General features: G+C 45.3%; 1 protein-coding gene across 1 annotated transcript in view; it reads left to right on the top strand.

The window, feature by feature from the left end:
• The window catches only part of RAB22A (RAB22A, member RAS oncogene family), a 54,897-nt gene that overhangs the window by 19,020 nt on the left and 17,612 nt on the right, over positions 1-18,265 (top strand). Inside the window, exon 3 of the mRNA XM_032387561.1 lies at positions 13,258-13,339. Coding sequence (XP_032243452.1) covers positions 13,258-13,339 — 82 coding nt within the window. The remainder of the gene's footprint in view (positions 1-13,257; positions 13,340-18,265) is intronic.

The following is an 18,265-nucleotide window of genomic DNA, read 5'->3' as shown; positions in this document are numbered from 1 at the left end:
ATTTGTTAGCCTTTTAGGAAACGGTACCTGTCATCTTCCCTTTACTGTCCATCCCATCAGACCTCAAATCCCGGAGGCATCTTTGAATCCTCCCTCATCTTTATACTTAACTTTTAATCCCTATGCAAGTCTTGTTTGTTCCTGTTGTTAAAACCAGCTCACACCCCTCACTACTCTCCAAATAGTCTTATTTTGAGAATATCAATTGGATCATGTTATTTTTCTTTAAAAATCTTTAATGACTTGCTGTTGCCCTGAGAATAATAACCAGAAACTTCACTGTCATTTTTATCACTTTTTCCTCTCTTACTACACTGCAGCCACGGCCCTTTCCAAACACCTGTTCTCTCCTACCTCAGGGCCTTTGCACTTCCTGTTTCCTCTTTTTGAAATGTTTTCTTCTTTCCCAGTATTCACATGGTCAGATCTTCTCACTTTATCTGAGAGGTTTTTCCTACCACCCTATCTCAAATTACCACTTCCATCACTATCAGCACTCAATGGTTTGATGTCTCTACAGTAAGTATTAAAATCTATAATCATGTGTCTATTTACCTATTTATTGTCTGCTCCCACCACTGTCCTATAAGTTCTATGAGAGGAGAAACCTCATCTGAAAGTATCACCAAGTGATATCTCCCGTGCCCAGCCCATAGTACTCGCTCAATATAAAGTTATTCTTTAATTACAAGATAGTTGTAATTGTGCATACTCAGTGTCTCTGTTTACCCATCTTGCATGCACTTTGGATCCTCTTCTTAGCTTCTGCCCCATCAGTCCACTGAAACCACGACTGCAGAGTTTAACATCCGCTTGTGTACAGCCAGTGTGATCCACAAGGTGCTTTTTATTGTGTTTGTCCTCTCTAGAAGTATCTGGCATTATCTTGATACCCTCTTTTGCTGCAGAGCCTCTGGTTACCCGGGATACAGTTCTGATTCTTCTTCTTCCCACCTCTTGGGGCAGTCCTTCTTGTTGTTTCTCGGCCTCAGTGTCACCCCTAAAATGTTGAAGCAGTGAGGATTTCTTCCACAGCCCCGTGTCTTCCTGCATGATTTCATTCATACTCACAGCCCTGAGGGCCACCTTTCTCCAGTGACTCCAGATGACTGCTGTGTCACTGCAGAGACACCTGGAACTCCACGTGTCTGCCACTGAACTCCTCTTTCCACCCTCTCTCAGCCCCAAAGACCTCATCCGACTTTGTCAATAAGTCCACCACTGGGTATGAATTGGTACAACCACTGTGACATGTAAGTAGTAATGATAATCTTGTTTATACGTTATAGACATTAAACATAGTAACTCAGCCCTTAAACAGCCCTGTGTGCTTTTCGATTCAGTTATAAAGAGGCACAAGAGTCTCGTCCCAAAAACCAAAACAAGCCAGATAAGATTTTAAAAGCCCATTAGAGGGGCGCCTGGCTGGCTCAGTTGGAAGAGCATGTGACTCTCGATCTTGGGGTCGTGAGTTCAGGCCCCACATTGGGTGTAGAGATTATTTAAATAAATTTAAAAACTAAAAAAAGTAGGGCGCCTGGGTGGCTCAGTTGGTTAAGCGACTGCCTTTGGCTCAGGTCATGATCCTGGAGTCCCGGGATCGAGTCCCGCATCGGGCTCCCTGCTCAGCGGCGGGTCTGCTTCTCCCTCTGACCCTCTTCCCTCTCATGCTCTCTGTGTCTCATTCTCTCTCTCTCAAATAAATAAATAAAATCTTAAAAAATAAATAAATAAATAAATAAATAAAAACTAAAAAAAGTAATAATAAATAAAAGCCCATTAGGTATCTGAGCTCACAGAGAAACCGATGTGAACTAAACTTGAGAAGGTGACAAACCACTCCTAAGAGGGAAGCGATCCGTGGTGGCTCTTGATCCCAACAGAAACAGAGACAGGGACAGTCTGCCGTAGGTGGGAGCACTTGAGCTGTCAGCTGTGGAGACTTGAAGTGGGGCAGGCGAGCTCAGAGAAACGTCTCCAGGGGGTCTCTGCCTTCACTGGACACAGGGCGACAGTAGCCAAGGCACAGGGACCCAGGTGGGGAACTGGAAAGCCAAGAGAATTCCTCAAAATCTTGATCGGTTTACTGATCTTTGCTATGTCCAGTCTGAGCTCCTCTCCTAAAATTTGCATATAAAGTCAGGTCAGTAGAAAGTATCCAAACTGAAATACGAAGAGGAGTTAACAGCAACGAGAAGAATTTGAAATCTGTAGATCACTGTCAGACAGTCTCACCACGAACTGTTCTTACTCATCACACCTCTTCTGCAAACTGTATGTTTTATTTCCACACCAACAACCAATTCTCCAACTCTCCAGACAGCTCCTGGGCATTCTCCACTTCAGGTCCCTCCTGACAGTCCCTGGAGTTACGTCTGCTTCCCCGGGCTGAAGGGCTCCATCCCACAGGACTGCTGGCACTTCAGATGCCGGGTGCAAGTATGGCGTACCCGCACTCAGCTCTAACATGGCCATAAAGTTGAGAGTTCCCACAACTGCCCCCCACCTTCAGGTTGAATAATTCATTAGAACAGCTCCTGGAATGCAGGAACACACGTTACTTACGTGTACTACTTTATTACAAAGGACACAAATGAACAGCCAGATGAAGAGGTACATAGAGCTGGAAGGGCCTCAAGCCCAAGAGCTTCTTGTCCCGTGGAGTTGGGATATGCCACCAACCCAGCGACTCTTCAAACCCCATGGTTAAGGGATTTTTATGGAGGTCTGATTACTAGGTGTGAAGGATCAAATCCCTAGCCGTTGGTGATTAGCTCCATCTCCAGCCCATCACCACTCCCTGTGCTCAGCAGGATAGGGCTGAAAGTTCCAACCCTCTAATCAATATTTAGTCTTTCTAGCAACCAGCACCTCCCTCCCCAGTCCTGGGGCTGCCTGGGAGCCCACCAGGAGTCACCTCATTAGAACAAAAGACATTCCTATCCGGAAATTCCAAGAGATTTAGGATATCTGTGTGAGAACCTGGTGACAAAGACCAAATATATATTTCTTATACCACATTGGCATATACCTAGTTGGCATCCCAGAAAGAAAAAGAATGGAACAAAAGAAATAATTCAAAAGATAAAGGGCAATAACTTTCCAGAATTGATGAGTGATCAATCTATAAATCCAAAAATATCTCTAAACTCTAACCAGGACAAATATAAAACAAAACATAGCCCAGATAGGCGATAGTCAAACTGCTCAAAACCAAAAAGCAGATCTTAAAAGTAATTGGGGAGGTGGTATTAAAAAACACATAATATGTAGGAGAACAGTGATAAGAATTATCACTGACTTCTCAGCAGAAACACTGGTGGCCAGAAGACAGTGATATAGCATCCTCAGTTTAGGGGTTCTGAGGGGGGCCTGCCAAGCAAACATTCTGTATCCAGCAAAAATTTTCTTCAATAGGGATGCCTGGGTGGCTCAGTTGGTTAAGCGTCTGCCTTCAGCTCAGGTCATGATCCCAAAAAATAAAGGTGAAATAAAGACATTCTCAGACAAAAGCTGAGAGAATCTGCCAGACTGATATCATAAGAAATGCTAAAAGAAATTCTAAAAAGACTACTGGCTTTTAAAATAAAAATAACAAATATTGTATTTATAGCAAATGAAGAAGTTAAATATAAGGCAACAAGAGTACAATGGGTGGGAGGGGGATACATAGAATTAGACTGTCCTACAATCGCGAGTTATTCATGAAATAGCATGTGGAAATAGACCAAAAGTTATAGATTCATATTATAATCTCTAGAGAAGCCATTAATAAATGGTCACACAAAAAGAGGTACAGCTAAAAATTCAATACAAGAGAAAAAATAAAAGGAAAAAAAGTGATTTATCCAAAAGAAGGCAGGAAAGGAGGAACAGGGAAACAAACGCCAAAATGGGAAACGTGACACCAGCCATGTAAATGATGACATCAAGTGTCAGTTTTCTTATTTCTAGCATTTACATGTTTTACGGACTCCATAGAGCATAGTACGTTTCTACATATGCTATCATGCTTGTATGACCTGTGACGGTTTTACAGTTTTTACCATCTTGGTGCCTTTTTCTCCTTTTTGATTTGGCTAGACCCTCCAGTGTGACGTTGAATAGTAGTGGTAAGAGTGGACATCCAGGCCTTATCCTTAAAGCATGGCTATAATTCAAGAGTAACAACCAAAATGTTGGTGGGGGATGTGGCACAACTGGAATTTGATGCATTTCTGATGGGAATATAAATGGTATGGCTGCTTTAAAGAGCTGTTCTCTGTTTTAAATAAATTAAACATGCATCTGCCCTGTGACTCAGCAATTGCCCTCTTAGGTATTTACCCAAGAAAAATTAAAATACATCCTTACAGAAAGACTCATGCGATATGCCTTATTCATAATAACCAGAACTGGAAACAGCCCTCAACATGAGAATGGGCAGAGTAAAATAGTCCTACAATGGAATACCATACAGCAATAAAGAAGAATTAGCCACCAAATAATACAGATTAATTTCAGAAGCATTGTTAAATGAAAGAAACTAGACACAATGGAGGATATGAAGTCCAAGGACAATCCAAACTAATCTGTGAAGTAGAAGTCACAAATGGTTTGCCTGGGATGGGTACAAGAGTGAAGTGGAAATGGGCATGAGGGAACTTTCTGGGGTTATGGAAGCATTCTATATCTGGTTTGGGACCATGGTTCAACAGTTACAAGAGATTATGAAATGTCAAAACTCATTGAACTGAAAATCTATACTCTGCATTTTGTACGATAATTATACTTCAATAAAATATGTTAATTTTTTAAATATTTTTAAAGCCCTGTGTTATAGGTACTGAAGTTATTCCCAGTTTCCAAATGAGAGAACTGAGGCAGAGCGAGATCTGTTGACTTGCCCAGTGATTCGCAGTTCGTGGCAAAAGCAGGGTGGTCTGGGTGGTCTGGCTGAACAGTCCGCATTCTTGCTCCCTGTGCTCATCCCGCACCCTGGCCCAGCAGTTCATTCCCTGTCGTGGACTTTATTCTTCAGATAAGCTCATATAAGTCCCAAACCCCAAGGTTAATAATTGTACAAGGCTAGTCACTGCAGCACTGCTGGTGAGTAGGGGTCTGGCTGTATTATGTATAGTGCAGTCACTCAGTATAATACGATAGAGGGAAAGAGCCAGCTTGAGAAAACCTTATGTATTTCTGTTGGACGATCCCCTAGGTGTAGGGTGGAGTGAAGCGAGTCAGAGGTACGGACCGTCTGCCACTATCTGTGTGAGAAATAAATGAAGGGGCGGGGGCACTGTGTAGACCCGCGCTCGTGTAAGCCTAGAGCACCTCTGGACGGAGGCCTGAGGAGTCATCCGGTTAGTGTCCAGGGAGAGGAATTGAAGATCCAGGTGGAAGGGACATTGCAGCGGGCACCTGTTCTGTACATCTTGGGTAATGAAGCATAGGAGTCTGTAGTACCTATTCAGAAAATGAATGAGTACAGTTCCAATTTGGAAATGACTGAAATAGCTCATCGCACACACAGTGGCCTGAGCTGACGGAAGCCGGCCTCAGACTCCTCCCGCTGTCCCTCTCTCTCAAGTCAGTCAAAACCCTGTGGCTTTTGTGTGTCAGCCTCAGAGTTGAGCCTACCGTATCTCTCTCCGGAATCACTTCCCCTCCTTATTTGCTTCCCTCCCTTGTTGGCCTTGTCTGCCCATTTCCCTCCATCTGTCCATGCTCTCACTCCTTGGTGTTTCCCGGGGTTTGCCGGCATAGCCACACCCACTTCCACTCTGCAAGATCCTTAAGAACAGAGAGCTGTCTTACTCCTCCGTGGCTTATGAAGGCCCTGGCATCTGACAGAGGCACCCCAAAGGTCTGCTGCCTGCTGCCAGAATTCACCTCTAACACAGGTCTGATAACACCGTCCCTTCCCCTTCAAAAGCTGCCTTTCCCAAAACACCATCTGTGAGTGACTTGAGATGGTGCACAGATGAACGTTTTAAATTTATATCAAGTGTTTTATTGTCTGTTAGGCAAAATAAAACTAGTCCATGAAATCTGTGGGTTTTTAATTTTACCGATCTTATTGCTTAGACAGGGCTAAGTTAAGAAATAGGAGAGCAAGGGGCGCCTGGGTGGCTCAGTCGTTAAGCGTCTGCCTTCAGCTCAGGTCATGATCCTAGGGTCCTGGGATCGAGTTCCACATGGGCTCCCTGCTCCGCGGGAAGCCTGCGTCTCCCTCTCCCACTCCCCCTGCTTGTGTTCCCTCTCTCGCTGTCTCTCTCTCCCTTTTGAAAAATAAATAAAATCTTTAAAAAAAAAAGAGAGAGAGAAATAGAGCGATTTTTTTACAGTATTCAGTAGTAAGTAAGACAGATGGGACACAGGGCAGAAATGGTGATGGTGGTGGAGCCCTGGCCTTGGGGGAGCCACTAACTTATAGGAAACGGGACCTCGCACAGAGTAGATGCTCATCCGTGTTAAGAGTGCAGTGGCCTGGGGCACCTGAGTGGCTCAGTTGGTTAAGCGACTGCCTTCGGCTCAGGTCATGGTCCCGGAGTCCTGGGATCGAGTCCCACATCGGGCTCCCGGCTCAGCAGGGAGCCTTCTTCTCCCTCTGACCCTCTCCCCTCTCATGCTGTTTCTCTCTCTCTTTCTCTCTCTCAAATAAATAAATAAAATCTTTAAAAAAAAAAAAAAAAGAGTGCAGTGGCCTGCTGACCTTCACCAGCTGTCTGTCCCCACCCTGCCCAGAGCTTTTTCTGTGGTTACTGAACTGCACTCACCACCCCACCCTGCCCACTCTAACCATGTAGAGCCACTGGGATTCTCCTTGTACATTCACAATTTTGTGCTTTTGTTCCTGCTGTTTATCTTTATAGACTGCGACCCCCCTCCTCCCTTGGGTCCTATCCCTATCAGCCGGGCAAACTCCCTCCTTAACTTCTGGGTTTCTTCTCTGAAGTCCTCCCCAGTGTATTAGTTTCTCGTTGCTGCTCTAACAAGTTACAGCAAACTTAGTGGCTTACAAGAACACAGGTTTATCATTTTATCATTCTGGAAGTCAGAAGTCTGAAGTCCAATTCGATGGCTTAAAGTCGAGATGTTGGCAGAACTGCTTCCTTCCAGAGCCTCTCAGGGGAGAATCCGTTTCTAGTGGCTGCCTTGGCTTGTGGTCCTTTCATCTGTCTTCAGGACACATTGTTCTGGTCTTCACTTCCATCTTCATATCACCTTCTTCCCTGGCTCCAACTCCTCCATCTCTTATAAGGGCCCTCGTGATTTCATTGGGCCCATCTGGATCATCCAGGATCTTCACCCCATCACAAGATTCTTAACCTAATCACATCTGCAAAGTCCCTTTTGCCCTAGAAGGTAACATAATCACAGGTTCTAGGATTGGGGTGTGGACATTCTGTTGGGGCAGGAGCATGATTCAGACTCCCACACCTGGCATCACCACTTTCCTAGGTACTTAGACTTGGCTTTCCCTCGGTGCTCCCACAACTCTTTCCGTCCTTCAGGAGCTCACTGAATATCTGCCTTTTAATTGTCTGTTCACCCGACCAGTCCTCCCACTGTGAGCCGCCTGGGGGCACGGACGGAGTTAGACTCCTGTTGCTTGTGACCCCGTTCCTGCCATGCAGTAGAAGGCCACGTGTCCGAGGGAGTAGACCGCCCAGTGCAAGACGGCCCTGCAGAGTTGTGGCTCCAAGGACGGTCTGGGACCTGGCCAAGGGTCCTAGCTGCGACACTCACTTGCCCTCTCCCCCCCATGTCTTGTCTGCAAAATGGCAATGAAGAGTCAAACCCAACCCAGAGACTCACAGTAAGGACTAAAATGATCATAAAGTATGAGAATAGCTGACAATAATGAACACTTTGTCAGGGCGGCTAGCTAGCTTCACCATTGTTGTTGATTTTATTGTTTATGGTGTGAAAGGTTTTATATTACTAGAAGTTCTTGACAAACTTAGGAAAAGGGGAGCTAAACTGTTATTAAGTTATCTTTTTAAAGTAATGTTTTCCTTGATTTTAAATATTTTTTCAAAAGTTGTTAAAATGACAAAAGCGTCAAAAGTCCTAAATGATTTGCTTAGGGTGACCATGAACCTGTCGAGCAATCCATCCGTTGTGCAGGGACTGCCAAGAAGGAAGCGCTATGCGGCGCCATCGTTAACCCTTAGACCTGGTTAACCTAAGAGATGCTCATGTTTGAAGGAAGGGATAAAGATAGGCCTGACTGCGGAGCCCACAGAAGCAGCTGAATTTATGGAGACTCAAAGCCTTCTGGTTCCTTAAAGCTACTCTAACAGAAGCCACACGTGCCCTTATATCCAGTTAATTCTCCCTGAGCATCTCAGTTCCTGGCACTATTCCTAAACTCTTCTGAAGACCCCTGGGTCTGTCCTCTGGAGGAATGACTAGATCTCATGTACTTGTGGTCTTATGTCTCACTCTTGGCGCATCCAACGGCATTTCTGTCTCTATATATCACCTAGACATGCAAGCATTGTTTGCGTGAGATTTAGAGTTGGCTAGAAGTTATGGCCCTTCGTTAATTTTAAAATACGTTGAGTTGTTCATCGTTAAAAGGCACCACACAGCATCGTATGGATGACAGTATCCCCTATGCCATTCCAAGAAAAGGGCTTGCAGTCAAGTGAGGTGCTGGAATGTGGTGGCAGGGCACACTCGTGTTCGGAGAGAGCTAACCAAGTCTACTACAGTTAAAGAAAAGACACTTTTAAAACACGTTGTGGTAAGTATTTTCATTGGGAACACGTATTCTGACCAAGGATCATGACTACTTGGTGTGCATGGAAGTCATATTGTTAGAATGTCGTGAAAAATGGAGAAGTATATGAAAGGCATTCTAGCTTTAGGAAATAATGCTAGTGGGGATTTTAGATTAAAGAGGTAATAAGATCTGCCTAGCAGAGTGAAGAGAGATGGTTTAGTAGTGAAAAATAAGGTTATCAGACAAGTAAATGGCAGGCTGGAAAATAAAAATGTATCATTTGGATGGCAGGAAGCCATTGCCTGTTTTTCAAAAAGCAAGATATTGAAGTTATCATACCCTCCGCATCATTTAACTTGAACACTAAAGGAGCGATTCTGGAGCTCGAGTGACGATGGGAGGGACAAACTGTAGTAGTCCTGCTCAAAGATTAGGGTCCAATTTATGAATTTATTTCAGGGGTTGAGGTTCAAGTATAGATCAAATATAAAATGAAGAACCAGACAATTCTACAAAACTGGATGCAAGTAACAAAGGACAAAGAATAGTTGCAGACCAGCCTCTGTTCTGTGGAAGGCAGGCATAATGTTCTGATTGAGAATGTGGAGTTTGGGACTATTGTTGGGGAATGTGGAAAAGCCCTGTCTTCACCACAGTAAGTGTGAGATGGTGACGAAGTATCCGGATTGTATGTATAGTTCAGGTAAAGTCTATCAGATTTACAAAAGTGCTGTCCTCAACAGATACGAATGTGAATCTTGGTTAAGGGATTCATCCAGGTGAGTATGCAGGAGACCTTCTGACCCAGGGCCCTGTAGGGGTCACCTGGGCAACACCCCCTCCTGTGTCTGGCCCTAAGTCCAGGTGTTACCACTATGTAGACTAACCAAAGAAAACACTGAAAAGGAGGATTTAGTTCTTACAGGTGTAATAGGCCAAGATTTCAGGCTCTCAAAAATCAACAGAGATGTTCGTTGCAATAAAGAGGCGTTTGTGGGGCTCAGGGGAAGCGAGGCGAGGGAGGTGCAGTCATCTCCCCATAGCCACTTGAGCTGGGGCCTCGGGTGGGGAGGAGCTCCTGACTCAACACATGAGCCAGCAGCCATGAGAGCCCATAAAGGGCCACAGCTTCTTCCTGAACAGAATTCCAGAGGTCTGAGTGATGGAGGGACATGGTGATTGTTCGATGCAGCTGCCCAGTATTGCCTCTTGCCCTTTGGCTAGCAGAGAGCTAAGAGCTGGTGGCTGGGCAGGAGTGGGCAGGAAGGACTTCCCATGCATGTTGAACCACATCCCTCACATCCAAGAGGCCACTCACCTGGCTGCAGTTGAAGAGCCAGGGTCACCTGTAATTTCAACTCTACCTGCCCTTCAGAAGCACTTCTCACTTTATGCTTCGGGAAGTGTTTGGCCAAGATGCCCTGGCGCTGTTAAAGTAATGGAAAGCAGAGTAGTCGATGGGAACGTGGGAAAATGTTTTGTCAGAAATCTAAGGTAGCTTGGAGAAGGTAGATGAAGATACCTCAGTTACAGAGGAAGAAGGACAGCAAGGTCGCTGCCTTCATGGAGCTTACGTTTTCCCTGGTTAGACAGGTAAATTAAAAGACACACACACACAAATAAGCCAAGCAGACATTGTACCGATATGGTAGTAGGCGTCCTGAAGCCAAAACAGGACGGTGTGCAATTTGCAGAATGGAGTTGGAGTGGGAAGCCGTCTGGTTTGGGTGCACTGCGCAGGTTTCTGTGATCACTGGCAGTTGAACTAGGACCAAAAGAATGAGGAGCATCTAGCCGTGGGTGAGCCAGGGGAAGAGCATTCAAGGACAAGGGACAGTCGGCGTAAAGGCAGAAGGAGGAACAGTTGGGAGGATTTGAGACTGGGAGCGGAAGACCATGGATGACTGTGGTGGCCCGGACAGGACGTGCTGGGTCACGGTCGGGCAGCATGATGGAAAAGACCTCTCTGACTCTGCTGATGTCAGGAGAGTGGAGACCACAGCCAGTGTGAATGGTAGTGTGTTGGGAGGGCTGTGACTGGAGAACACGTTGGGTCTCTGTTGTCTCTGAGAAGGTGGAACCAAGCTGCTGTCCTGCAAAGGAGGGTAGGAGGAAGCGGAGGGGGGCTGGCAAGAAGTCATAGGAAGAATTATTAGTAATTAGGAGTATTGCTGTGTGGAACAAGAGGCCTAAGAGGTGGCCCAGCTTAAAAAGGACAGTCTTCCCACTGGTCCACGGAGCTTTATGGCTTTCCTTCAGCAAGGCGGCCCCCACTGCTAGAGGAGAAGCAGGTACAGAGGCACGTGGGGTCTTTCTGGGTGGTCAAGACGGAAGGACAGACAAGATTCTTCAGGAACTGGCAGTATGGGCGAGTGACGCCGGGATAAAGGACAAGAAGCCCACAGCTGTGGACCCAAGAAGACCCAAGTAGAGAGCTTTGGGCTCACCAGATATCAGTGTAGACAAGAAGGAGGTATGCTGAGAGTGACGATGGCAGGGGAGCTGGAAGGATGGTCTTGGGTCAGACAGGAGGTTGGCTTTAATCTTTAAGATACTAACATTGCATTACGGCTGCCATTTTGTGTGTCTTTCGCCTGTCTGAGTAATGAATCTGTGTGTTCATTAAAGGAGAAATGGTTGGCAGGTAGCTTGAACTTCAGTGAATTCTGATCCTGAAATGAAACATTTCCTTTTAATTGTTGCATATACCTTTCTCAGCTTTTTGTCTACTTGAAGCATATTTCTTCTCCTGCTCTTTGAGCAGCCAAAGTGGGTGTGTTGGATGCATTGGCTCTGTTAATAGGCCTCTATTGGACGCCTGTTGTCACTCTTAAATGTAACACCACAGCCATAATTGATGGAGAGTTGAGTTGTAAGCTTTTAGGACTAATTGCAAAGTCTAAACTAAAACATTTCCTGGAGCTGCCTTTAAATACTAATAATAATACCTTGTATAGGTTTAGTGCTTTACAATTTACAAAGCACTTCTGCATACATCATCATTTAATCCTTACAATAAACAAGGCTTTTTGAATGCTTAGATCTTTCCTAAGTGAGAAATCATGTTGCACATCCTGATTTAATCCTGGTGAGTTGCCAGAAGTTCTTGATACAATAACCATTTATCGAGCACCTTCTATGCATAAAGCACTTTACTAAGGATAAGGATACCAAGGGGTAAATTTCTAGTAAATAAATATCCAGTAAATGGTACCTATCCAATAAATGTGATCATGCTTCCCAGCCCATTTTCCCTTCCTTATCACAGTCACTATTTCAGAGGCTGCTTGCTAAACCATAAATTGATATAAATATTGCTGGGAATTCATTGTATCAGAGTTAAAGTTTTTACAACTAAGGATTCTGATACATATCTAAGCTCAGTGATTCTTCAGAAAGTCGTTCTATGGATTTCAGCTTGCACTTTCTTGAAGAACTTGCACAATTAGTTGAATCTCAAAACATACTTCAGACATCCAGCATATTTGAAAATGCCTAGCCATTGCATTCATGTCCTGATTAAGATGATTACGGTATGATTCCAAGAGTAGAACTCGGCCCTCGGGCCCCAGAAGGCTTGTTACCAAGTACAAAAGAAGGCATAATCCTCTCTGGATTCTGTGAGCGTCCTGGGATGCGTGGAGGAGCCTGGAGGAGCCTGGAGGACAGAGGACTTCCCAGGAGGGAGCTCTGTGCGTGAGGTGGGGGTGAAAGATGACACTGGAGCCGAGCCCAGCCCCAGGACTTTGAACCTGTGTCCAGGAGCCCTTTCGTTCCAGGCACATGCTCTGGGCCCCGGTGGCTCCTCACACGTTCTCCAAAAAGTAGAAGACCCCCAAATGATAGGAGCCTTCAAAGGCCCCTGGGCAGAGCAGTCCCTCAGAGTAAGTGAGGTGACCTGCATACCATCATTCCTTCCCCCGTCGAGGGCACGATCAGGCCCGAAGGGCTGATGTGGCCTGTCAGGTCAGCCAAGAGGCTGTTCTGGTTCCGAGACTCAGAAGTGGTCACTGGGGGCATCCCCGCTCCGGCCATCTTCCTGCTCCTGGATTGGCGTCTTAATTTTATTAACTCTAGTGTTATATTATCTCTTATTCAGCTACTTCTATGGTCGTTTGGTTTGGGAATGGGGGAGGACAAACCCCACTGGCCCAGTATGTTTTCCTAATGCACTCATTGCCCGGACACACAGGTTTTTTCGTAAGTCGTAAGTTTTTCCATGATACCATCTTTTTAAATAACCGCTTCGGTGTACAAGGAGGCTGATGTCTGGGTTGCCAAATTATCTCTTGGTTCTTTTGATATGGAGCTTAGGCGATCACACACCAAAGACCTCTTCTGGGCAGATGTGCCTAATGCTTTATTTGGACCCAGAATATGCAGTCAGCATCTGAGCATCCCATAACTACTCCAGAGAGGACCACAGTTAGGAAATAGGGTGGAGCGGGAGTTTGAGCATTAAGTCTAAGTGATGTTTCCAACTGGGGCTGGCATCGTGCTTTAAATAACTGTGTTCTGATCATTTAGGTCTCTCTTTATAGGGCATCTTTTATGACCAAGACTGTCCAGTACCAAAATGAGCTACATAAATTCCTAATCTGGGATACAGCTGGACAAGAACGAGTAAGTCGCCCTTTAATTTACTATGTGTTTTTCTGAGGCCCACATTAAAGCCCAACCCCACTGTCAATGTCCCTGTCATCTCAACGTTACTCACTTCTCTTCCATGCACCAGAGACACACTTATTTCCATTTGCATAGGCCAGCCTTTTTCTTTTCAATTAGAGCCACAAAGTCCACTGATGGAGAAAGTGATAATGAGCACTGAGGGCATTTTTATACTTTTTAGTGTCTTAAAGTAAATGCTGACTAACAGGCCTGATAAAATCCCGCTCAGAACATTGTGTGTAATTTGGGGCTTCATCCTCTAGCAAAGATATAAAAGAATTAGTGGTAGAAAGGGAGAGTTAAGCACATCTCATTTATAGCTGCCTTTTAAAAGCTCTTAAAGAGGGAACTTTACAGCATATAAAGTTTGAGATTTAAGTGAAATGGATGAGCTAACACAGAGCCAAGCAATAGGTACTTAATAAATGCCTGATGATAAAATTGTCCAAGATGGTTATCTGCTTAAGGAGGAGCCCGAACCAGAGGTGGGGCCTGGGCCGTGGCCTCCCAGTGCAGAGTGGGATTTGGTGAGGCCCACCCGCATCAGACAAGGGGTGGGGAGGCAGGGCAAGGAACAGACACTTCCTACTGCCTCATTTTCCCTCAGGGCCCGATGTCTGATTTCCCTGTCGAGGTGTGCCTGGCAGCCACCCCATTATTCAACTGCTGTTTAATTTTGTTTTCAAACAGTACTATCAAAACAGAACATCTGATGGATGCACAGTGCTATCGTAAGCTCTTAAAAGTATACCAGAAGTAATCAGGAGAAATAGTCTGTCATCACGGTCTTATCTAAGACAGCATAGATACTGTGTATGGTATAAAACCTGACAAGAATCATCACAGACAAATGGGGGAAGACAAAACAAGCCATTACTGTTGTCCTAGACGTAGACACCATACATTTGTACAGATTTAACATCTTAAGTTTGCTCTGTTTGGTTTCTTCTGTTTGTTTTTTTTTAACACCGGATATCATGCTCTGCGCCCAATTATTCATCTGAGATACATCTGCTTAATCTCCCATCCCGCACTCCTACTTTGTTTGTGCATCTAGAATGGAGTATTTAGGACAGCTAGACCTTTGCTAACCATCACTCTTCCATCCTTCACAAGTGTTGCTTCCCGTAGTCTCCGTGAATATATCTGTAGACCCAGCCCTGGTGTCTGTCCTATTAGCCAAGAACGCCTGCAGCTCTTCATACCAGTAATATATGTACCTTTCACTGAATCCCAAGTTTCAATTACCCCCTCCCATATATTTGATGATACAGCAAAACCCTCATCATAAAGAATCATGCTCTAATATAGACTCCATTACACTTTGAATCAGAGCCTGTCCTTGTATACACGGTGATGTAGAGCATCTTTTTTCTCTAGAACATAAAAAAAGAATAACACAAGGCTTTACGCCTCTCCCTTACTGCTACTGTAATAGCAGGATTCTTTTAAGTTTTGTCATTAGCTGGTTTGCCTGCCTCTTGTTTCCCTACTTCTAATTGATTCTGCACCAGGGGTAGTTGCTCTGAGATGCAAATCGGCCTCACCCCTACCTGAAGCAGGTCACTTAGCCGGGGGCTGGCATGGGGAATGGCAGGCAGGCAGGGGTCAGGAGGACTGCCCGGTGGAACCCCGTGCTGTGGAGGCCGTCAGGAGAGGAGCACCAGCTGCTGAGCACCCACTTCAGCCGGATGTTGCAGGGCAGGAATTCGCGTCCAATCTGGCCAGGTCACAGGGTTTAAGAAAAGCAAAACATCTGACAGCTAACCACACGTGGTTTGAAATGCTGTGAGCCTCATACCAGACACATCTGGGAACTTGTTCTGACTGCCAGTTTTTCCTGGGCAAGGCCTTTAAGACCTGACTCGGCTAGACTCCATTTTCACTTCCCACCAGCTTATGTTTTTGGACCAAACTGCTTATAGTTCTCCAGCATGCCATACTGTCTCACCCTCCTAGCCATGCACTGTTCCCTCTGCTCGGAATACCTTCCCCGCCCCAACTTCAGCCGAGAAAACATACACAGCCCTCAAAACTCGCCTCTGATGTCACCTCAAGGGGGCCTTTCCTAACCATCCCTGTTGTGTTCAGACAAGTCACGGCTTTGCCATTTGCCCACGTTGCTCAAATCCAAGTCTGGAGGTCACCCTTGATTCCTCCCTCCTCATCTGTCCCTCAACATTTGTTCTATCAGCGTGCCGCCCAGCTGTGTCTTCTAAATGTACATCATCACGTTCACTTCCGTCCACCTCCACTGCCAGCCCTCTGCGCTCGGCCACCTGTGACTCACCAGAGGGTCCCTGTAGCCTTTTAACTGGTCCCCAACTTCCCTCTTCCCAGCCCGCCACCCTGCATCACTTCTCCTCACAGGACCCGGAGGGATCTTCTGAAAACAGAAATCAGATGCTATTGTCTTCCTGCTTAATACCCTTCAATGACTTCCCACTGCTCTCATCATAGTCAAGGTCTGAACTGCGGCCTGCAAAGCCCTGCACGGCCTGCTCTGCCTTCTCGGCTGGTTTGCCCTCCTGGCTCCTCCCTCGCCCACTGAGTTCCAGCCCACCGGCCTCCATGCAGTTCCTCCAACGCCCCAAGGTCCTTGCCTCTCGAGCGTTCACGTACATTGTTTCTTCTACTGGAACTCTCTCTTCCCTCTGTTCAGAGCATGGCCAGCTGGCTCCTTCCCAACCTTTTAGTCTCAGGTTCAGTGACACACGCTCAGAGTTTTCCCTGACCCCCCTGCCCTAAGCAGGGCCCCAGTGCGTTCTCCATCACTGCCTCCCATTCATTTCCCTCAAGACCCTCATTACAAGTTGTAATTAGATGATCTGTGTACTGAACTTGATTGACAAGAGCCAGAACCGGTGTCTTGTTCACTGTCGTATTCCCACTGCCTGACAAAGCACTGATGCTCAGAGACTGGTCAAACCGGTCAGTGAATGAACTCTTCAGAGTATTTCCTTGTATCCTACACAGTCTTTGATTGCCCCCATCCATAGGATTGTCTCGTGTTTCCTTACTTGTCTGTCTTCTGTTAGACTGTGAGCTCCTTGTGGGCAGGGACTGTATTCACGTCTGTGCTCTCAGCCCTGGCACACAGTACTGATGTCAGTGGATTTCTGTCAATTGCTTGCCAGCCCTACTTTTGCACAGACAAGGAAGGACAGATCCTCTACCATTACCATGTGAGTATTGCATGCCTCAAATTATAAATTTCTGGTATTTGCATATGTATTGTCCCCTACATTAGTAAGTTCCCTACAATAGTAAGACTCATCGTGGAACCAAAAGGCATTATAAAATGAGAATTCTTTCTGATAAATGACCCTTCAAACCTCCTCCCCATTTGACTCTCGCATCCCTTGCTGTCTGTGGTTTTGGCAGGTGGATTGTCTTTTTGATGGTCCAGTTGCAATTGATTTGCAAATTGATTTCATTAAGTCAATGAAAGTGATTTTGGAGAACTTCACAAATGTCATGCAAAGCCTGCTGATGGTAGGGATCTTGTTGAATGAAGGGGAAAATAGTGATCAGGATGATGATATAAGTATTTCAAAAGATAATGATTTGTGGACCAAAGAGTTGAGCAGCCTAGGAAAAACTGATGGAGTCCTCAGATATTTTTGTAAAAATTCCCTTTTTGTGACTGGATAGGAGAGTCAAGCATGAAATGAAAGATAGACATCGTATTGTGCTAGCATATAGTTTCATCAGAAGAATCACAGTCAGGTCCTCAATCAACTTCGATTCAGTGTTCATTCAGGACACTGCAATAATAAACCTAATTTTTTTCCTAACATCAGATGAAATGCAACTTGTTCTCCTAATTTCAATTTATTTTTTCAAGAGAGTACCTTTGTCAGATCTTTTGTCCCTGTTTGCTATCCTAAACGAATTCCTTCATTCCCCAGTCATCCTTTACTAACAAGGACTCGCGCAGTAGCGTGGAGACAGACCCAGCAGCGTGCACACATGAGCACCACAGATACCACACATACACCAGAAGTGGAGCAGGAACATTTCAGATACTTGCCAGGAAAGCTTCTTAACTAAAATCTAATAGATACTGCATCCAGTCCTTAGATGTAGATACATGAATCTTCACGTGGTTTCTCCTGATGACCGTTTACAGAGGCCAGAGCTCCAGGATGGCACAAACTCAGTAATTGTCATGTGAACAAGGAATCATTCTCATGTTTAAAATCAGGAAAATGGGGAGTCTGGGTGGCTCAGTCAGTTAGGCGTCTGCCTTCGGCCCAGGTCATGATCCCTGGGTCCTGGGATTGAGTCCCAAATCAGGATCCCCGCTCAGTGGGGAGCCTGCTTCTCCCTCTCCCTGCCACTCATGCTTGGATGCTCTCGCACACACAAAAGTAAATAAATAAAATCTTTTTTAAAAAATGTTTTTAAATAAAATCAGGAAAACGTGGTAGCTGAGTATCCTCTAGAGCTGGGGTTGACACTCTGGCATGTCGGCCAAATGCAGCCTGCTGCCTGTTTTCATAAAGTTTTATTGGAACACAGCCATGCTTGTTTGTTTACACATTGTCTGGAGCAACTTTCACTCTTCAGTAGTAGAGTTGAGTAGTTGTGATAGAAATCATATGACCCACAAAGCCTAAAATATTTACTACGTGGCCCTTCCCAGAAAAGGTTTTGCTGACCTTGGTCTCTTGGAACAGAGATGTGCTGACATCCTTTGAGTCTCTTTTTTAAGCTGCCACTTTCTTTCTTTACGCCAAAAGGTCATGGAAAGAGTTTCAGTGTTAGTAATGGCAGGGTGGCTTGTAAGGGACCAACCCTCCCAGAAATAACAATTATACACGAACTCTGGACAAAACATTTAAAAACAATTCTCCGAAGGCACTGCCAGATGCCATC

The sequence above is a fragment of the Phoca vitulina genome, unplaced genomic scaffold (genome assembly GCF_004348235.1).
Source record: "Phoca vitulina isolate PV1807 unplaced genomic scaffold, GSC_HSeal_1.0 scaffold50, whole genome shotgun sequence".
Classification (NCBI taxonomy): Eukaryota; Metazoa; Chordata; class Mammalia; order Carnivora; family Phocidae; genus Phoca; species Phoca vitulina.
This window is presented reverse-complemented; position numbering and strand designations above follow the sequence as displayed.